A 22,987-nucleotide genomic window follows, 5' to 3' on the forward strand; every position below is an offset into this window, starting at 1 on the left:
AAATTATTCAGGATTCTAATTTTCCCAGAATTTGCATATGTTTGTGGGGATTATTCAACATCTACGTCCTTGATTTATCCGAAGATTCAAAAAATAACTTCACATCATCAAAATCATATACCAATCACTCGTCATTAATTATTATAATTTAAAATTTAAAAAATTTATATATTTTTCAAAACAAGCAAGTGAAAAACACTTTAAACTGATCCGACGAAATAAACGAACACACATCACAAGTCAAACATACAAAAAAAGAACTTGACTCAATTGGTTTAACAAATTTTCATGATCATCAAATCATCAAATCAAATATTTTAATAAATGAAAATAACCACCCATCGACCCAACCCCCGTTAATTCACCTCTCTTCTTCTCAATTCTCAAACCCATGTTTCGATTTCTCCATTCAATCCATTCCATAATTTTACTTTACTTGGAAATCCCCAAAGTAATCTTGAAAATTACAAACATGGGAAATGGCTGCTGCACTAAGAGCAAAATCATCAAGAACTACGTCATATTTCACTCAGTCAGATTCTCTGTACTCGATCACATACACACTGTCCGTACAGCCAATTATTTTGACAAGGGTTGTGATATTTTTGAGTATTTGGAAGGGTTTGGTAGCCTCCTGGTCATGATATTGTGTTAGGCCTGGTGTAGAATTTGTGGAAGTGCCTGATAAAGACAAGTATTGAGGAAAATCTAATATGGGTAATAGCTTTTCGACCCCGAAAGAGGTTTGGAGAGGCCTTGATAAGTTTGTCATTGGGCAGGAAAGAGCTGAAAAGGTATTAGCTTTAGTTCAGTTGCTATTAATGTTATTAGCTTTATGCACTGTTCGAGAAAGCGGAAATTGGTTAATTGGATTATTAATAAGATAGATAAGAACATATGTTTAAATTTGTCGATTAGCAAATATGCAAAGGATTTGCTTGATGAGACGAGAATGAAGTGAATGCCAGGGTACGATTCTTGCTCACCCTGAGATTTGAATTTATTTGAGAAATGAAATTGAATTTGAGAGAATAGTGGGTAGTAGAGAATCCTGAGTTCGATTTTTGTACAACCAGAAATTTGTTTAAATAATAGAAAAATTGCCCCAGATCTCATAAAATCCGGAAGGAATGCCCCGAATAACAGAGTTGGAAAATTGGCCTCAAATACCAGTTATTAACGCCTGATAATCTAGCGTTTTCAATTTGGGAAGAAAATGCTAGATCGTGTAGCGTTTTGTTGGTTTTAACCCAGCAAAACGCTACACGATGTAGCGTTCTGTTAGGGGTAACCTAACAAAACGCTACATAAACTAGCGTTCTGTTAGGTTAACCCTTACAGAACGCTAGAAGATGTAGCGTTTTTGATGAATATCCAAAACGCTACACGATGTAGCGTTAATAAATGATATTTGGGGCCATTTTTACGGATCCTGATATCCAGGGCATTAATGATGAATATAGTGACAATAAGGGCCAACACCCTAAATAATAACTACTGTACTTTATAAGTTTACCAGCTTTAAAAGAAAAAAATGATTAACAAAGAAAAAAGAACTCGGATCAATGTTTGACAGGTTCAACCTATTAATGTCTCACCTGGTGTGACTATTTTTCTGAAAAAACGCCTTTGTCCCTATGTCAGCTTAACCGAAACAGAGTCCACGTGTCTAGGAGCCGATTATTAAAATATTACCTAGATATTGCCTGAATATAATTATGCTATTACTAATTTATTATGAACATGTTTTTTGAACTTTGCCTGAGTATTATTATTGTAATTTATTATCTTCAGAAGAATGCACAATTGCTAATACATAAACTATTGTAAGATTATACCCTGATCCTGATGGAAGGCAAGCAAACCCCAGTTGCATCACCAACCCTTTTTGTATGAAAGAATTAATCCTATTGCTCAACCTAGTTATAGTCGGTAATGGGATAAGCTCTGCACAACTAATCTTGTGTTGCTTTTTCTGTTGTTGCCAATATAAAATATATATATCAGATTAAGCAAATGCATCAGTTACTATAGCATCTAATTACATTTGTGATATCATGGACACCTGAGTGATAGGTGTGGTTGCAGGCACTAGCTGTTGCAGTCTATAACCAATTAACCACTATAAAAGGATATTCAGGGACCCTTTGGAAAAGTATGTACCTTTTACTTTCTTCTTTTTTAGATGTTTTATCTTTTTATTTGCTGTGCTAGAATGTTGTTTTGTTTTGCATATGCGAAGCGAACTTTGCTTTGACTAAGGTTCACTCTATGTTAGTGGCATATCAATCTTCCTCTTCCTTTTTGCTGTAGTTTATAATCTAAATATTACATAAAACATGAGTAGACCAACAATTTGCTTAAGTATGCCGCTGACCAATAAGAATTTTGTATTTCCTAATCCATATCTGGATAGGCAGCTTGGAAGTGTTAAAACGGCCCCCATGTTGCATATCTGATATAACTTTATATCTGGATAGGCCGCTTGGAAGTGTTCAAACATCTCCTCTGTTGCATCGTCATGGAAACAAGCTGTCCATTGTACTGACAATCAATATCAAAATTTTCACATTTATACCCTTTGTTTTACCTCAGAGGTACTGTAACATATAATTACATTCCTTAGCGTGCATTTCATGATGAATCTTTTGAGAAGATTCTTTCGTATTGGGCCTTCCGAAGACATTTAAGATCAAAGCCTAATGTCCCGGACTCCCGGTCTTCTGTCTGGGCCGGTCCTTGTAGCTATTTGGCGTTTTGATTAGGTTGTAATTAATAAAATTTAATTATTTCTTTTGGTCTAATTTTTACTCAAATTACTATGTATGCACATATAATGTGTGCTGGAGTCTCACCATCGTCAATTTCACTCATGTTTCCTCTTGATATACATATATAGAGACACTTCTATAATTTAAAGACATAGTATGTACACACATGAACATGAAGGTTTGACAATCTTACTAATGTCATTGCTCTTGAATGTGATAGTGGTATTGAATGTGATAGTGGCAAGGGGAAAAGGATCACATTTCATATTTATTAATGTATGAAAGTAATGGTAGAAGGAATATAATTAATGTGACGGAAGAGGAAGAAAAGTATGTGGAAGATGATTGTATAATTGAAAAGTGTAGATGGGGGTGAAAGTAAAGTCTAAAGACATTCACTTCTTAGAAATATAATGATGAAGGAACGTATTTCTATAGGCACACAATAATCTATTATTAAATAATAATAAAAGAAGACCACGATTAGGTAACGATAAATAACAATTGTCTAAGCATATTTTCCAATTCGAAGACATGAAGTCAAATACTATATTAAGGGTCCATCTGATTTGTAATTGCTTTTATATTACTTAAAGTAAGGAGTAATATTTATAATATCGATCTATATAATATATACTAAACTATAATAACTGAATATAGGGGTAATTTGTAGTTTGGTTAGATCTTTTGGTCATCCATGAATTACTTTATTCTATGCCTTATTTTAAGAAACGAATAGAAAAAATTATATAAATGATGAGAGCTAGACCACCGTGTCTCTTTATAATATTAACTTGTTATTCTTCAAGGAAAACATGAAGCTCTTTTTCCTTGCAAATGGAGAAATAAGAAATATGAAAAATTTGATTTCAAATTAGATAAACATTTAAAAAAAGTAAAACTACCATCATTAATACATACTCCTTCCATCTCAAATAAAAGTATTGTTTTGATTTGACTTGGTCAAATTGATTGAATTTTGACCAACAATTACATATATTATATAATTAAGAAATAAAGAAAATTTCAAAAATCATATTGTAAAAAAGTATATATGATTCACTTTAAAATGTATTTCTCGATTTTTAAAAATTATAAAGAATAATTTTTTATTCACGGTCAGATATTGGTTACGTGACTATTATTTTGAGATGGAGGGTGTATTAATCAGAAAAACATTTACATTTCCAGATAGATGATGAAAATGTGTATTGTTTTATTACGTAAAAGCTAAATATGTAAGGGAAAATATAATCAATTGTTTAATAACTTTTTAATCAAACTTTAATACATTATCATAGAAATCATTATGCAAAAATTAAACAAAATGTGGACATGCAATATTAATATATCACTGATAAAATATGGTTAAAATTAAATTAAAAGCAACAAATTATGAATTATTTACCTGGGTTTAAGGATAGTGCAGATAATGCTGGAACATTAAAAGTTTTGGTTAATTGTTCGGGGTTATATGCGTCTGGGCTCTTTAATTCAAAACATATTTCAAGAGGCCTACTCTATTATAATTAAGAAAACTTATATGAACATGATGTCTCTTGGGCCTTTTTTATTTCCAATTTCATTTTATAATTGAAGGACCTATCCTATCCAAATACAAACACATCTTTCATATTAATGTAAATGTTATATTTATATTAATATTATTAAAATTGTAACAAAAATAACTTAAATAAATAACAAAAGTCACCGAGGGATATAAACTAGTATGTCTTATAAGGTATTATTAAATCAATTTGGTTTATTCATTTTTTGTATCACTTATAATATATCATAAATTACTAAATAACAAAATAGTATTCGAAGTTATTATTTAGTTAAGATAATATTTGTGTGAATGATGTTACATTGTAAAACTGAAACATTATTTTTGAATTTTTAGAATTCAACTTATAAATTACTTTTAAGTTTTACTTATTACAATTGCTAATTAAAGAATTTATATAATTTTAACTTATAAGATAAGTAGAAGCCCATTAAGCTTAAGCCCAAACATATAAATGTTTAGTTGAGCCTATACAATTAAGCTTCAGCCCGTAAGTAGCCCTCACTATATATTCGCACTTCTGAGAACCCTCACACACAAAGGGGTGTAATACTTAGAATTTGGACGGCGGCGACAACCTCAATTTGCGAGCAAGTATCCACCAAACAAGCGAGTATGATCTCATTTACCTTTTCTTTGCTTTTTTGGCTAATTTTTCATCTCGATCTATATAAATTTCTTAATTTTACATGTGTATATTTTTTCCCCATATACACTTATGCTAGTTGGATTTGATGTAAAGAATCTGTAATTTTCATGTTAGCATATCACTCTTTCTCATTTTTGGTTTTGAACTAGATACGAGTGTTTTGATTTTGGTAAAATAATAATTGGCTTTGAAAATGAAATTTAGGGTTATCTATTTCTGTTATTGTTTTAGTTATCATAAATAGAAACGGTTTTACAAAAATTGAGAGGAATTAATCTCGTACGCAATACACTAGTTCTCATTTAATGTCTTAGATATTCATTTGTTATAAAATTTAGGAGTCGTTTAGTTCGAGAGGGGCTATGGGGTTGGAATCAGGAATCGGGTTAACGTGGTATGGTGTTGTGATATCATTTCTAATGCCATTTCAACGGGACTGTCCCTAGATGGGGACAGCTGGGAAGTTTCGGCTACTAAAATGACTAAAGTACATGTCCCAAATCACATAAAAATTAAGAATATACTCAATTTCCACTTATGACAGGTCCCTTTAATGATTTAACGTCCCTTTCAAAGAAATACTTTTATGGTCATAACTCATAAAAGCTGATGGGCTAACTTTGGAGCTCAATTCTCACTTATGGCACTTCCCTTTAATGATTCAATGTCCCTTACAAAAAGATACTCTTCTTCTGGTGGGCTAATTTTGGAGTTGAAACATTGCTTCAATATTTATATAACGTTTACTATTTTGGATGTTGAATATTATCTTTATTATATATAAAAAATTATATTAATATGTTAGATGTCGTACCAGTATTCGATAATTTTAAAATTGTTAGTTCATGTCCCCGTACCCATATATGTTCCTGTACATGTTTTTGTGCAACATAGGTGATTTGGAGGAATATTCAAGATAAGAACGAGAACTTGTGATAATATTGGACCGACTACTTTATAAATTTAACATTAAGGCAACTATAGTAAGATCAAGTGAAATTTATAAGTGGAAAAGTAAGCATGTTGAAAATTCGAAAAAATGAGCATGCAACAAAATGGGATTTTTATGTTATTAATTATTTATGATCACAAGTCCATAGCTATTATTTACCAATTGCAAGTCCAGTATCCTGGTAGCTTCCTCATAAATATTATTAAAAAAATGAATCATAGTGATTTAGGACATTATTTTGAATATCAGCTCCAACAACAATCCTTATACTTGTTCCTTATAATAATAATAAGAGTTAATTGCAGTATGTAACCCTTAACTTTGGCTCAATCGTAGAAGAGTACCCATACTTTGAAACGTGGCAGTTTGCACTCCAAAGTTCATAATGATTTGTAATTTATACCCCCGAACACCCATTCCGTTAATAAAGAGCCGTTAACGTCAAGGCCGAGTGGCATTTTCGTACTTGCATTATATAGCTTTGATTTTTACCAAAAACACATATATAATAATTCGATTTTATATTTAAAAAATGTTAATTCATTTCATAACAAAATACAGTTTTCTAATTAAATAAAGTATGATTTAATTGCATTTTTTTAAATAATATTATGCAAACCAAATATGAGATTAGGTTTTTTACAATTTAAGAAATTAATATTCGAGAAAAAAATATTTTAGGTAATTTTAATGAGATTAAAATTCTTATATTTAATTTTCTTAAGTAATGATAGTTGGGAGTATTAGTATTAACGTAAAAACAAATTGACAATAAAATTGAATTATTAGATATCTTTTGATAAAAATTAAAAATTATATTATGCAATTCTGAAATGCCCCTGAACTAACACCTCATATTTAACATTAATGGAATTTTTTAATGGAAGGGTTGCAGACTGATTTTTTTTTTTGAAGTTTGGAGTGCCAACTGCCACGTTTCACAGTATGGGTACTCTTCTGCGATTGAGCCAAAATTAAGGGTTACAAACTGCAATTAACTCTAATAATAATAATAATAATAATAATAATAATAATAATAATAATAATAATAATAATAATAATAATAATAATAATAATAATAAATGCGAGCTCCAACTATATTTTCAAGAGAGTAAAGAAGTGTAGAAAAGGTGAGAGATGATTATTATATTAATATATATGAATTAACTATTAAGGGATGGCTAGTGGTTCCTCAAAAATATTGAATGACTAAGGTCCTTGGTGTTTTAAGGAACCACTCGGACATTGTTGCAGCAGCACTACTTTTTGCTACATATCCTAAATTATTACTTAAGAACTCATATAAGGAAGGTGTTGGACTTGCTATAAGCTACCATTTTTAAAATGTTCAGTATGCGTTAGGCCTAAGCCTATGGGCTTACGCCTTACGATTAGGGTGCTACAAATGGTGTAAAAAAAAGATTTGGCCGGAAGTGCTCTGGTCACCTCCTGGGTTTGGTTTGTTTGTGGGGTGATCTTAGCATCCCAATTTGATAAGTCATTACTCAATAAGTTGGGTTTGTTTATAAGCACATCTACAACTATATGTACCAAATAAGCTAGCAAAATATCTGTGGTGGGTTGTTTAATTATCCTGTACACAATACAGGTTAAGGCTTATGCTTGGGGTGTTACAAATTATTAACTTCCCGTATTCTGAATTCACCAATCACCTACTTATATAATTCTGTTTAAATCCAAGATAAAACCAATCATATGATTACTATACAGTGCTCTGTGGCAATATTATTGACCACTGACCAAAACGTATTGGTATTTATAAAAGATTTAGTGTTTAGCTTCCAATTTTTTTAATAACTGAAATTAGTCAGTTGTACCTTGTAGCATTTTTCATGATTCTTTCTTTATGTTAATTATACTTGATGATATGTAATGCAATTCTATGTTTTCAGTTGTCCATTCAGACAAAGGAGTTGCCTGCCTATCCATAATCCATTGCCAGTGAGGTCTCTCTGTCTACTGCCACTACTCCAAAGGCTGAAATGAAAAGGGCACTTTTACAGGCGGAAGAAGACATCAGTAACACCAAGGTTCTCAAGGATATTAAAGATGCATATGTTATTGTTCTTGCATAATATTATGATATATAATGTCTTCTTAATAACAAGATGCGAGTCACTCTCCTCTATGATCATGTTTTATACACATTAACAGATATAACTCATATTTGAAAACTATGTCTTTCATCAAATGTCATGTTTCTGGGTGTATTATTGCAGAACTATATGTATGATATACATGAGTTAGGTCTGACAATCTGTTATGACCCTGCCGAGAGTGTATGTAATAGATATATATATATGGACTCCAGGAACCTTTTATTGATCAGCAAACATACTATAACATAGGTGATATTCGAGAGATCACCAGCTCTCCTCAAACATACTTTCAATCTAAATTTCTTGATACCTTAAACATGCATGCTACCCTTCTATATATAGTCTATAATCAACCCAATCCCTGCCCCGAGATTGTAGCTGAAACTTTATTAAGTCCTAAAAATCCTCCTCCCAGATCTGTAATGAAAAGGGAAGTCAATTACTCCATAATTCTCTCCTCTCCTGATTCAAAACAGATTTGTAACTGATAAGCTCCCACCAATTATTCCCAGTACGTCTGACATAAGTAAAATGAGTAGGGGGCCTAACATTACTCGCCACCCAAACTCGAACCTTGTCCTCAAGGTTGAATTGAGGAAATTGTACTGAGATGACTTCAAATTGTTCCCAGGAGTCTTCAAAAGCTGGCAATCCCTTCCATCGAATAAGAACTTCTGTACCTGCCTGTCCAGCTTGAGCGGAGGAGCGAACACTACGCACTTCGAATGGTTCTACCAGTAACTCCATATCCGAAGAAAGGTTTCCAGGAATAGTTGGAAAGGATGTGTGTTTTCCTACTGCTTTCTTCAGCTGAGAGACATGGAAAACATCGTGAATCTTGGACGTTGAAGGTAACTTGAGTCGGTAAGCCACCTGGCCAATTTGCTGAAGTATCTCAAAAGGACCATAAAATCGCGGCGCTAACTTTTCATTGGGCTTGCGAGCAAGGGACTGTTGCCGATAGGGTTGCAACTTGAGATAAACAAGGTCCCCAATTGCAAAAGAAACATCACGACGTTTAGAATCTGTAACTTGCTTCATTTTTTGCTGAGCGCGAAGCAAGTGAGCCTTCAATTCTGCTAATATAGCATCACGTTGACGCAATTGTTGGTCGACTTCCATATTTGCAGCAGATCCTAACTCATATGGAACCAATGGAGGGGGATCACGACCATAAAGGGCCTTAAACGGCGACATACCAGCAGATGTGTGGAAAGAAGTGTTATAGCTATACTCAGCCCACGGTAACCATGTCCACCAACGAGAGGGTTTATCCATAGAAAAGCAACGCAAATATGTTTCTAACCCCTTATTTACAATTTCAGATTGACCATCCGTTTGTGGATGGTAAGCAGAACTACGACGCAGTTCAGAGCCTTGCAAAGTAAACAGCTCACGCCAGAAAAGGCTCATGAAAATTTTATCTCTATCTGAAATAATGCTACGAGGTACACCATGTAATCGGACTATTTCACGAACAAATATAGTGGCCACAGAAGGTGCTGAAAAAGGGTGCTTTAACGGAATGAAATGAGAATATTTTGTTAAACGATCCACCACCACTAATATAGAATCATGTCCTTGAGATTTAGGCAATCCCTCTATAAAATCCATTGTAATATCTTCCCATACCTGATTTGGAATCGGTAATGGCTGTAGAAGGCCAGCTGGAGACAGAGCTTCATGCTTGCTGCGTTGGCAAATGTCACAGGCAGCCACAAAATTCTGGACAGAACGTTTAATTCCTTTCCAGTGAAATTCTGCAGACAAGCGTTGATACGTGCGGCGAATCCCAGCATGTCCACCAACCACCCCACAATGATATTCCTGAAGCAATAAAGGAATATAAGGAGATTCAGATGGTAAGACTAGCTTACCATTGTACCGTAAATGACCTCCAACTAAAGAATAAGCAGGATATAGCTTTGGATCTTTTTGTACGCATTGCTTAATATTGGAGAGAAAGGGGTCATCAGCCACATGCTCCTGGAGCTCAGAAAAATCTAGAATAATTGCAGCCGAGAGGGCTGCCAATGAAACCTCTGCCGGCATCCTTGAAAGGGCATCCGCAGCATTGTTGGTTTTCCCAGGCTTGTACTGAATTTCAAAATCATAACTCATTAGCTTCCACAACCATTTCTGATGTTCACCATCAACCACTCGTTGGTCGAGTAAAAATTTCAGGCTACGTTGATCAGTGCACACTATGAAACGTCGACCAATAAGGTAAGGGCGCCACTTCTTAATGGCGAAAACAATTGCCATCAACTCTCTTTCATAAACAGATTTGATGCGTGCACCTGAGCTAAGTTTGTGGCTGTAAAAAGCAATTGGACGGTTTTCTTGCATAAGAACAGCCCCTAAACCAAAACCCGATGCATCAGTTTCGATCACAAATTTCTTAGAAAAGTCAGGTAATGCAAGCACCGGTATGTTGATCATGGCCTCCTTAAGCTGTTGAAAAGCTGATGTGGCTTCTTCGTTCCATCTAAATGAATCCTTTCTGAGCTGTTGAGTCAAAGGCCAAGCAATTTTGCTGTAATCTTTCACAAAGCGACGATAGTACCCTGTCAAACCGAGAAAACCACGCAAAGCTCGAAGTGTTTTGGGCTGTGGCCAGTCCACCATGGCCTGAATTTTGGAAGGATCTGCTGAGACGCCTGTCTTGTCAATGACATGGCCTAGATACTCAACTCTTGTTTGCGCAAAAACACACTTCTTCGAATTGGCATAAAGTTTATGAGCACGCAAGGCTGAAAAAACACACTGTAAATGGTACAAGTGAGTCTCTACTGTTGGGCTGTAAACAAGGATATCATCAAAGAAAACCAGAACAAATTTTCGGAGATATTCACGAAAAACCTCATTCATCAGGGACTGAAAAGTGGAGGGGCCATTTGTGACACCAAACGGCATCACTAGGAACTCGTAATGTCCTTCATGAGTACGGAAGGCAGTCTTGGGGATATCCTCAGCTCGAACACGTATTTGGTGATATCCTGATTTAAGATCTATCTTGCTAAATACTGTAGCCCCATGTAGCTCATCTAATAATTCTTCAATGACTGGTATGGGAAATTTGTCTGGCACAGTAGCTTGATTTAGGGCCCGATAATCCACGCAGAAACGCCAACTACCATCTTTCTTTCTGACTAGCAAAACCGGACTTGAGAAAGGACTTACACTTGGCTGAATGATACCAGCAGCCAACATTTCAGCAACCAAGCGTTCTATCTCATCTTTTTGAATCTGTGGATATCGATAAGGACGAACTGAGATGGGTGCCGTGCCATCTTTAAGAACAATAGCATGATCCCTGTTTCTGCTTGGAGGTAGGCCTAAAGGCATCTCAAAAATATCATTGAACTCCTTTATTAGACTAGAAACTGCAGCAGAAATTGGGGTTGGTGGAATATAGACCTTGTCAGTTGCATCTTTATGAGTAATTTGCCCCAGTTCTAAGAGAATACCTTGCCCACCATGTTGCACAGTCCGCACCATAGCACGCAGTGAAACTTGAGCTTTACATAAGGCAGGATCACCACGCAATTGTACTCGCACACCACCAATCGAGAATTTCATAGTTGAAGTAGCCCAATTCATGTACGATTCACCCAAGGATGCTAGCCACTGGTACCCTAATATCACCTCTGAATTTCCTAGCTGAAGCGGGAAAAAATCAGCAAGGACATCAAACTCCGGAAGATGTAAGCATACTTGTCGACATATTCCAGCAGACTTGATTTCATCTCCTGTCCCCAAGGAGACTCCAAAGTCTTTAGTATGCGATAAAGGCAACTCTAATTCAGCCACCAATGATGAAGAAATAAAATTATGTGATGCTCCAGAATCAATAAGAACAATAACTTCTCGCTCACTAATCCGACCACGAACTTTCATGGTGTAAGGAGCAGATAGTCCTACCAATGAAGAGAGTGAAAGTTCCATAGATGAAGGGTCAATCTCAGTAGCTAAATCTGTCGTGTAAGCTTCTTCTTCATGCTCCTGGGATTCGTTAACAAGCTCATCTTCATTTACCCACAGAACCTGTAATTCCCTGTTCTTGCAACGATGTCCGGGCCCAAATTTTTCATCACAACGAAAGCAGAGACCTTTTTCTCTCTTATCTTGCATTTCTGCTTCAGTTAGTCGTCTAAACTTTGAAGTAGTTGTTGTCTTGGCAGGAAGGACTGATGTGGTGGAGGGAGACCCGATGGAAAGTGGTCGAACAACATTCCGAGAGAAATTAGTCCCTGATGAACTAGAAAATTTCTGGACAGCCTGTCCCTTAGAAAGAATTGATCCACCTTGGAAGTGTCGTATGGCTGCATTTTTATCCTCAATTTGTTGGGCAGTGCGCATCATCTTGGACAACCCCAGAGGCTCCATTAGTCTCAATTCAGCCCTTATATCAGCTTGAAGCCCTTTCCTGAAAAGACTTTCCAACACTGACTCTGGTAATTCCTTTAAAGGGGCAGAAAGTACCTCAAATTGGCGACGATATTCACGTACGGTTGTGGTTTGTTGAAGAGAGAACAATTGATCATGAAGAGCACCCACTTGTGTAAGTTGGAACCGCTCCAACAATTGTAATTTGAATTCCTCCCAGCTGCGAAAAGGACGACGACCCTCCTCATAATAGTACCATGACAAGGCATCACCTTCCAAACACACCACTGCAGATCGGAGCTTCTCTGCAGATGACATGTTATTAAGCTCAAAATATCGTTCTGCACGAAACAGCCAACCTTCGGGATTCTCGCCTTCAAACACAGGCAATTCTAGTCGTCGTGGTAATGAATCCAACGTGGCTCCTGATTGACTTGGATGTGGCTGTGAACTTTCAAGAGCAGACGCAGACCGTCCAGTATTCTCAGGACTATAGCTATCTATTTTTTTAAGTACGGAAACCATACTTTCTTTGAGGAATGGAATGTCGTTTTGAAGTTTTTCCATATCCCACTTCTGAAATTCTGCTTGCATTGCTGCAATTCTTTTCTCCAACTCGTCGACTCGATTGTCAACTTGTTTCGCACCTGTCATTGCCCCAAGATCGGAGATGCTCTGATACCAAATGTTATGACCCTGCCGAGAGTGTATGTAATAGATATATATATATGGACTCCAGGAACCTTTTATTGATCAGCAAACATACTATAACATAGGTGATATTCGAGAGATCACCAGCTCTCCTCAAACATACTTTCAATCTAAATTTCTTGATACCTTAAACATGCATGCTACCCTTCTATATATAGTCTATAATCAACCCAATCCCTGCCCCGAGATTGTAGCTGAAACTTTATTAAGTCCTAAAAATCCTCCTCCCAGATCTGTAATGAAAAGGGAAGTCAATTACTCCATAATTCTCTCCTCTCCTGATTCAAAACAGATTTGTAACTGATAAGCTCCCACCAATTATTCCCAGTACGTCTGACATAAGTAAAATGAGTAGGGGGCCTAACACAATCAAGCAGCATGAAGACCATATTAAGTTATTGAGGACTCGAAAAAACATCTTAGCAGATTCCATTCTAGACATGCAAGGTATGCAGTATCAGTGTCGGAACAAAGTTTAAGATATTCTCAAAGTCGTTAATTAATGGCCCTTTGATTTACTTCAAGAATTTCTTTTATCACAATTAATCAAAAAGATTTAAGACCTATATTTGAAATTAAGACGCAAAAGGAGCTTCCATTTTGTGATTATGGTTTTAAGCTTAAAATATATGTCAGTTTTTGAATCTGCAGGAACAACTTTTCTATCAGTTCATTTCCTTAAATTTTCAATATTTTTTTTACATGTATCGGTCAGTTGCTACTGGGAAGTATTATACAGCTACAGAATCTGTGACCGAAAAAGAGGACACTCAAATTGATGAAGGAACTTCTGAACATTTAAATGGACTTTTATGCCAGCTAAAAGCTCATATTGAATATGCGGTTTCTCATAATCCACTAGTGAAGGATGTACTTGGCATTGTAGCTACACTTGGCAATGTACACGATGAAAACCTTAGCAGGTCTGTTGTATGTTTATTATCATATTTTAGAAATTTTAGCTTGTATGGTTGTTAGTGTTTTTAAAGGTTGCACTTTTTAAGATGATTGTACCTCTCGTATTGCATGATTCAGACTTCAGAGCACCTAAAAAATAAACAAATGTGAGAAAAAATTGCTGCAATGAAGGAAACACTAAAAGGTCAATTGCATATTTCATGATGATGTCTATTATAACTCACCCTCCCAGTTATAATTACCTTATTTTAGCAAATACTATAAAGTTTTTTAGTCAGATATCTATTTTTTGGTACCGTATTTGTCTGAATGCAAGTTTGTTCTAAGGTGTACTCCATAGCAGCACATTCACAATTTGTGTTAATTATAACAGTAATAATAATAATGAAAAAGTTCCTGTTCTCAGGGCACTGATTAATTAGAAGTGGCAACAATAGGGTCTATTGGTGAATAGTAAAATCACATTTAGTCAATGGAAATTAGTGATTTTATTTACATTTGGGACTAGTTGTATATCAAATATTTAGTAGGTTATTTATAAAAAAACCCAAATGTTTTGGGCCTTATTCCTTGAGGTATTTTATTAAGGTTTATTTATAGGTAAGTGATGTATTGACCACATATCAGAGAAGACTAGGCCTCTCTACTATGGGCTGCAATTCATATTTTTTATCTCTGCGGTTGGAAATCCCTTGGCGTAGTGATTCTTCTGCGGTGGAATCACCCAAATTTATATCGTTATTTTTATTTAATAATTTATTGATCTACAAAGCTGTCCTGGATTGAATTGTAGCCCTGCATGTAATAATCTTTCTTAGTTTTAATTCGTAGACCAAATTTACACATGGATGGGTTGGTATGCAGAGTTCTATAATAGTTTTTTTCGTAAAGAGATTGTTGACATATCACTATTATTGTGTGGTAAATGATGCTACTTTTGAGCCAGGCTTCTTGGTGAGTACTTGGGGACAAAGGCCATGTTTGCAGTTGTTTGCAAGACTTTAGATGGGGTTAAGGCTTTAGAGTCGTATGATGAAGGTGTGTTAAATACGGATTCTGACCTTCATGGGATTGGATCTTCTCTAGGACGTATCTTAAAGGGGCGATTTCGCGTCATTTGTCTCGAGGATTTAAGGCACGTGGTTTTCTGTCTTAACTTGTTACCCCCCCCCCCCCCCCACCCCCACCCCCACCCCGCTCTCTCTCTCTCTCTCTCGCTCCCTCCCTCCCTCCCTCTCCATCCATTTGTTATGCATGCAGACCATATGATGGCGAGTTCATAGCTGGCGACCTGCAAAGGAGGCTTGATCTTCTTAAGCCCAAATTGCCTGGTGGAGAAATTCCACGTGGCTTTGTTGGATATGCTGTGAATCTGGTTAATGTTGATAACAAGAACTTATTCTGTGTCACAACCTCTGGCCATGGCCTTCGAGAGACTCTTTTCTATAATCTCTTTTCGCATCTGCAAGTTTATAGAACTAGGGAAGATATGCAGCAAGCTCTTCCCTTCATAACCGATGGTGCTGTATCTCTGGATGGTGGAATAATAAGGACTCCTGGTGTTTTTGACCTTGGCGATAGGTAAGAAGTTAGCTACAGTAATATCTCTTTCTAGGGTTTTCTTGCATAATCTCAATTAAATATATCCTCTTAGCAGCATAAACATTGTGACAATTTTGAATCTTTGAATTTACATTCACATTTTTTTTTTGTGGCAACTATTCAATTTCTAAGAGCCGAGTCTTTATGATTAGCAAAGAATTTTTTGATTGAAGTGTATGTTAGTATTTTTTTTGTAGTAAGTGGTGATTGCATATTAGCATCACATGTATACATTTCTTTGACTGTTAACCACTTAACCTAAGTGAATTGCAATGGAAGGATGTGTATGCTGTAGGAGTTGGGTGGTCAAACTTTAACACCGTCTTGTAATGTTTTATATATTTTACAGTAAATCCCGAATACGGTTTCCAATCAATCCAATACGATACTGATAAATATAGATTCATCATCCAGTTATAAGCAGGCTAAACAGGCGATTTCCACGATAGATATAGATTCATCCTCATAAAATATGTCTTAAGTTAATTCAAAAGAAAACGATGTATGTATTCTTTCTTTTTTATTGCTAATATCAACTTAATAACTGCTAAATGTATATATATTCTATATGTAATTCTATTTTTTGGTGGCATTATCCTATTTACTTTAACTTCCATGATTTAAGGGAAGCACAAGTGAAGTTCCAGAGGATCTCTGGAAAGTCGAGTTTACCTGAGAGCTTCTACAAGATTGAAAACAGTTTAGAGAGCAAAATTCGTGATCAGGAAAGCTTGCTAGCTAATATTTGTCAAACGCAATCGCTTTTGGACGAGGCCAAGTCCAACTATGAAATGAAAAAGGGGGACTTTCTCCACTTCTTGGCACAAAGGTCACCGGCCCAGCCCCAGGATAGTCCTACTAAGGTATGGGATTGATTAAATTTTCATCCCACTAATTGTGGGACAATTGATTCTCTACAACTATCACTAATCAAAAGCTCTAAAAGACTTTTCAATAGTATATTATCTAGGTCCCTATCCTATTTTTATCAATAATGCAATCCTTGAATATTCAAACTTTTCTAATTCGCATACTTCCGTTAAAAGTCTACTAACAGACGTTGGTCAGTGCTTACGTGGCAAATGAAAAAAATTGTAAATTAAAACATTAATATCTGACTTGTAATCCCTAAAGCATTTCAAGTCAAAAAATATCTCATTTAAACATGATATAATATATACACACGGGAGGGTGAAATTAGGGATCTTGGCAAATTGGGGCTTTTCATTCTTCCATCAAATTGGTTCAATTAAACACGACCGCTTCCATCATATGAGGCATATACATACACGATCATATATCTGCAACCTCCATAGTTTTCTTGGCTTCCAGCTCGAGAATCTTTGTCTCCAAAGCAGCTACCTTTTCAAGCATGCCTTCATTCTTTGATAGTTTGATGTATAATCATTATCAATCCATCTGAGAAAACCGCAGTACTCCTTCACTTTATAGAAGGGGCAATGTTTTTGAGATGTCCACATAGGGCATTCATACCCACATTTGCATGTTATTGTTGATTTTTAAGATGCCCATGAGTTCATATTGGTGCTACTTCCACTAGATTTCATTTCCATCACTGAATCCCCAATTGTAATTATGTAAGATGATATATGAACCCTAAACTCTAATCGTGTGTAATATGTATGTATGTGTGTGTGTCTATATATATATATATATATATATATATATATATATATATATATATATATATATATATATATATATATATATATATATATATATATATATATATATATATATATATATAAAACCTGTAACGTTATTGTTGATATCATGTGAGAAACATATGCCTTATTTGCCACATAAGATTACAAGTCATTTTTTCCTCTATGGTCATGTTTTATATGCATCCACAGTTGTAACTCATTTTGATAATTATTAATGTCATGTTTTTGGGTGGACTATTCAGACCTATGAGGATGATCTACAGAAATTAGGTCTAAGAGTTAAGCAACATGAAGACCATTTAAAGTTTTTACGGACTCAGATAAACATCATAAAAGGTTCCATTCAAGATCTGCAAGGTATGTAGTATCAACATCGGAACTATGTTTATTGTAATATAATCGGGGAACTTGAAAGTGTTAAAAGTATTGTCTACTTAGGCACACTGCTCAGTGCCCAAAGTAGCCCTGTGATTCACCTTGGGAATTCTATCCTTTCTTATTTAACATATCTTAGACCTTGATATGATATTTTGGACGCAAAAGTTGTCACTTCACCTTATTATCTCTATTCTTTTGCTATATGTATCGGTCAGTTACTATCAGGAAGCATACATCTACTGAATCTGTGAGCGAAAACGAGGATGCTCGAAGTGAGGAAGGAACATATGAACAATTAATTCAGGAAAAATCTGCTGCTGGACTTATATGCCAGCTAAACGCTCTTCATGAAACTCCGGTTTCTCAAAATCCAGTAGTGAAGGATGTACTTGGCATTGTTGCTACCCTTGGCAATGTAGATGATGACAACTTTAGCAGGTCAGTGTTATACTGCTATGTTTAGTATTCGTATTTCAGAAATTTCAGCTTGTATAGTTGTTAGTGTTTCAAAAGGTTGCACGTTTTGAGATGATTCTGCCTCTCCTATTGAATGATGAACGGAACCTGAAATATAAACAAATAAGTAAATAACTATTGAGTATTGACAGTTTTCAGCTGTGAGAAATGTTTGCTGCGAGCCTGCTAATGAAGGAAATGTGAAAGGTCAATTGCATACATTATTGTCACAGCTCTCGACTAGTTGCGACTAGTCGACGATAGTCAAGGAAAGAATTCTGGCTGAAGAGCTCGACTTGCTGATTATTGGAAAGTCAGTCGAGATAGGCGACTAGGCGGTCGACTTGTCGAATAATCGGGTCGACTTACCGACTAGTCGGTCGAGTAGTGCGAAACCCAGTCAAAATTTGTTAAAATTGAATAAAACGAAGAACGTGATTTTTAAAACCCTAACTGCCTGCAACAACACACACCGTATAATTTAAAACTAACATATATTTATTTATGCGTGTGCAATTATGGCTTGATTATAAATTTATGTGTAGTAATGTATGTATAGTGACTACTATTAGCGGTTTGGGTCGGCCGAAATAAGGGACGGTTTGGGTCAGTTTGATCGGGTTATGGGCACCCCTAATAGTGAGTGTATAATGTGTGTGTGTGTGTGTGTGTGTGTGTGTGTGTGTGTGTGTGTATGAATAGTCAGCATACAAGTGTGTGTGTGTCTATATATATATGTAAAGGAATAAAAATAGATGTTGTAGTTGATATATTTACTTTTTAGTGATAACTATGAATGTTGAACTTATGTTGTGACTCGTGAGAAACCATATATAAGATATATATAATTATTTATTAGTCAATGACTAGTCGACTAGTCACCTAGCCAGACCTCCGTTGACTCAATATAAAGCAGCGGCAACCATGTTTGCATATAAAAGCTTTGTATGTTTTATGATAATTTCTATGACACGCCAGTTATAATGCCTTGTATTAGAAATGATAAAGTTTAATTAGATATCTGTGGTTAATAAGGATTTCTAATGGAAAGCATATCTGTTACATGGTGTCCTCCATAATACACACAAAAGATATTTGCTGATGATTATGGCAGTAATAATTATAGTAAGTTATGTTCTTCGGGTTAGTGATAAATTTAAGCAATGGTAATTGTTATGAAGAATTAAAGTGGTAATAAATTGAAAATAAATGTGAATTGAATTGAAGTGTATGGTAATTGTGTGTTAATTTACATGTAATCCTACATAATAGAGAAGACTTGATTATTAAGATATAACTGAATATTACATTATGTCTCTCTTTTATGGGTTGGGATTCATAAATTTTATCCCTTCTGCTTGTTGGAATATACCTGGGGTGATAATTCTTTTGCAATAGAATAGTTTGTTTTGTTATTTTTATTTATAGGTTATTGTTCTACAAATCTTTCCGCCATTGAATCGTAGTCCTGCAAATAAAATATTTCTTGGTGAAACTTTTAGACCAAATTAAGTATTAACACATGGCTGGGTTGGTATGTAGAGTTCTATAAGCCTTCTATTTCATTTTCAGAATTGTTGACTAATTGATGTTTGATGGATTATTTTATTATTGAGCTAGGCTCCTTGCCGAGTACTTGGGGAAAAAGGTTATGCTGGCACTTGTTTGCCAGACTTTTGACGGGGTTAAAGCTCTGGAGGCATATGATGAAGGTGGTGTTATAAATAGAAATTCCGGTCTTCATGAAATTGCATCTTCTATTGGACGCACTTTAGAAGGGCGATACCACGTCATATGTCTCGATGAATTGACGTACGTTGATATTTGTCCTCTATTGTTACCCTTCACTAAATTTTCCTTCTCACACTCTCCTTGTTATGCATGCAGACCATATGCTGGCAATTTTTTACCCGATGACCCACAAAAGAGGCTTGATCTTCTAAATCCGGAATTGCCAGGTGGAGAAATCCCATTTGGCTTCATCGGATATGCTGTAAATCTGGTCTTTATTGATTACCAAAATGTATCCTGGGTCACGACCTCTGGCCATGGCCTTAGAGAGACTCTCTTCTATCATCTATTCTCGCACCTGCAAGTTTATAGAACCATGGAAGATATGTGTAAGGCCCTCCCACTCATAAAACATGGAGCTGTATCTTTGGATGGTGGAATAATAAGGAGTCCTGGTGTTTTTGACCTTGGCGATTGGTAAGAACTGGATATTAGCAATCTTTCTTTCTTGGGTTTTCTTTTGCATAACCTTGATTGAAAATTTCCTCTTAGCAGCATAGAAATTGTTACAACTTTAATTGTACGTTCACATTTCTTTTGTTGCAATTGTACAATTTCTTGTAACAAGTTTATATGGTTAGCGAAGAATTCTTTGAAAGAAGAGTATGTTAGTATTCGATTGGTAGTAAGTTGTGATTGCATTAGAAGTATACATTTCTTTTTTGTTACTATACTTTAAGTGAATGTCAAGGTAAGGATCTTAATGCCTTAGGAGTTGGGTGGTCAAATCTATTTTGTCCATGTAAGGTTTGACATGTATTATAGCAAGTCCTGAGTATGGATTTGGATCAATCCAATATGATACCATGTATGTCATCACTCATAACAGGCCAAACAGGCGACCTGTACCTATATATATAATATAGATTTGTCCTCTGAGAATGTCAACTTTATTTAAAAGAGAAAGATATATGTCTTCTTTCTTTTTTATTTCTAATATTAACCTTAATAACAGCTAAATTTACATATATTCTATATGCAATTCTAATCTTTTAGTGGCGTCAACCTTATTGCTTTGACTTTCATGATTGAAGGGAAGCACAAGTGAAGTTCCAGGGGATATCTGGAAAATCGAGTTTACCTGAGAACTACAAAATCAAAAGCATTTTAAAGGGCAAATTTTGGGAGAAGAAAAGGTTGCAAAATGATATTCGTAGAGAGCAATCGTTTTTGGACCAGGCCATGGACAACTTAGAAATTAAGAAGAGAGAGTTTGTCCGCTTCTTGGCACAAGATTTTCAGTAATTCCACTGCTCAGGTATTGTCTTGATTAAATGGTAAATTACACTAACTAAAAGCTCTCAAAAGAGTTTTTTAATAATAATTTTGGATTGATTTCTCTGCACATTCACACATTCCGCTTTGTAAATCATACCTACCAGTCATGCCAGGTATTGGTGACATATATAGCTTGAGAAAACAGTTATCAATAAACAGTTATTTCATCAACCATTATGATTTGGTTGTTCATGGGGAGTCCCAAATGAGTAATTTTAGTTCATAAAGAGTTGCAAGACCTAGTTCAGTTTTAGACATGAATATTTGTGGTATATACCACGCCTATGTAGAAAAAATGTTGAGATACCTATTCAACATCTAAGCTGTATTTCTGCTTTTAATGTGCAGCAGCAGCAGCAGCAGAGTCCAACTGGTCGAGGGAGAGTTACCCCGAGAAGAAACAATTCGTCTCAGTAATCTATGATCATTGTGTGTAGAAGGAGGTTCTTGACTTGTCAGTATAATAGATGTTTTCTCTGTTCACCATAGATTCCCGACTTTCTTGTCCCATTTACTTCTTTGACATCTGAAATATAGTCTCCTGATCCCAAATTGGGATTCACCAATATCTCAAGCCCCGGAGCAAGGTTTTTTTTTTTTTTTCCCCCCTGTTGCTTAAAATTGATGTTTAAGATTTTGGCGTTGTCATGATAAAAAGTGTTGGCAAAAATTGGATGATTATTTAGTATTATTTATAAGTTTTTTGTGTTATTTATAATATATGTGTTAATTTAGGTGTTATATGAAAAAAATGATGTTTTTTGTTGAGGTTTGGTACTAAAACTTGCAACTGACATAATAGTATAAAATCAGTTTATTTCCAGGTCTTTTAAATGTAATTCTTCTTATACGGAACTGGAGTTTACATCTAGGGTTTCTCTCTGCCTCCATGTTTTGAGAGTCGACTCTCGTGTCTTGGGTGATCCGTAAGACTTGCATCGATTCTGGGATGACGGTGGATATCGCAAAAACTCACCTTTCACTACAAAAATTTGTTCATATTTTGGGAGTCCTTGTTGATATTGATTCTGGGATGACGGTGGATATCGCAAAAACTCACCTTTCACTACAAAAATTTGTTCATATTTTGGGAGTCCTTGTTGCTCCAATATCAGTTGATACAACTGATAGTTCTGAACGCTGGGCTACAGATGATGCTTATGTGGAGGTCAATTGTGATGCTACGAGTTTCATAATTGATGTAGGTTGGATCGCTCGATATTTCATTGTATTACTTTGGATTGCTCGATATTTCATTGTATTACTTTTTATATCAAAGAATTTAAATATTCTATGTGTTAAGCGATCTGAAAACAAAACGGCTATTTGTGTAGCTCGTTCTTTGTTTCACAATCAGATTGTAGTTGACAGTTTGGGGGTTTGTCCCGGCTGGGTTCCGATGCGTGATTTCTGTTAATAAAATCATTTGTTTGTCAAAAAAAAAAAATGTAATTCTTCTTATACTCCTATCATGAAAATATATAAAAAATATAGAAAAATCAATGTACAATTTTGAAACAAATATGATGACATATGAAAATATAGAATAACCAATGTACAATTGTGAAACCAATATTTATTAATAATTTTTTTGAATAATATTTATTAATATATTTATTATTCGTTCTTAAACTTTATTTCAAATTTTGTCAAAATAAATATTTTATTTCAAACGAAAAGACAATATTTAACCGTTGGGCTGGACTCTGAAAATTAG

At 35.2% G+C, this 22,987-nt stretch overlaps 1 protein-coding gene across 6 annotated transcripts; it reads left to right on the plus strand.

The window, feature by feature from the left end:
• Nucleotides 1-296: 296 nt before the first annotated feature.
• Nucleotides 297-21,981, plus strand: LOC108223068 (protein DEFECTIVE IN MERISTEM SILENCING 3). 6 transcript variants are annotated; one of them, XM_064093200.1, is made up of 15 exons: nt 297-794; nt 2,089-2,155; nt 7,853-7,990; nt 8,180-8,212; nt 13,525-13,606; nt 13,875-14,082; nt 15,024-15,212; nt 15,338-15,658; nt 16,305-16,542; nt 17,610-17,724; nt 17,961-18,183; nt 19,822-20,013; nt 20,089-20,409; nt 21,027-21,250; nt 21,622-21,981. In XM_064093200.1, exons 3-14 carry the CDS (start codon nt 7,943-7,945, stop codon nt 21,235-21,237), a joined length of 2,181 nt encoding a protein of 726 aa, XP_063949270.1. In that variant the 5' UTR covers nt 297-794; nt 2,089-2,155; nt 7,853-7,942; the 3' UTR covers nt 21,238-21,250; nt 21,622-21,981. The 6 variants fall into 6 exon arrangements, with proteins under 6 accessions (XP_063949270.1, XP_063949271.1, XP_063949268.1 ...); XM_064093201.1 differs by having other exon boundaries at nt 21,628-21,981; XM_064093198.1 differs by having other exon boundaries at nt 298-794; nt 2,077-2,155; nt 21,619-21,981.
• The last annotated feature ends 1,006 nt before the right edge of the window (nt 21,982-22,987 follow it).

This window comes from Daucus carota, chromosome 5, assembly GCF_001625215.2.
Source record: "Daucus carota subsp. sativus chromosome 5, DH1 v3.0, whole genome shotgun sequence".
Lineage (NCBI taxonomy): Eukaryota > Viridiplantae > Streptophyta > Magnoliopsida > Apiales > Apiaceae > Daucus > Daucus carota.

Bases quoted from the DNA above. Each gene is read 5' to 3' on its own strand.
- LOC108223068 (XM_064093200.1), top strand. From the start codon at position 7,943: ATGAAAAGGGCACTTTTACAGGCGGAAGAAGACATCAGTAACACCAAG. The intron at 13,607-13,874 runs GTATGCAGTATC...TGTATCGGTCAG, and splicing joins TTCCATTCTAGACATGCAAG to TTGCTACTGGGAAGTATTAT. The intron at 17,725-17,960 runs GTATGTAGTATC...TGTATCGGTCAG, and splicing joins TTCCATTCAAGATCTGCAAG to TTACTATCAGGAAGCATACA.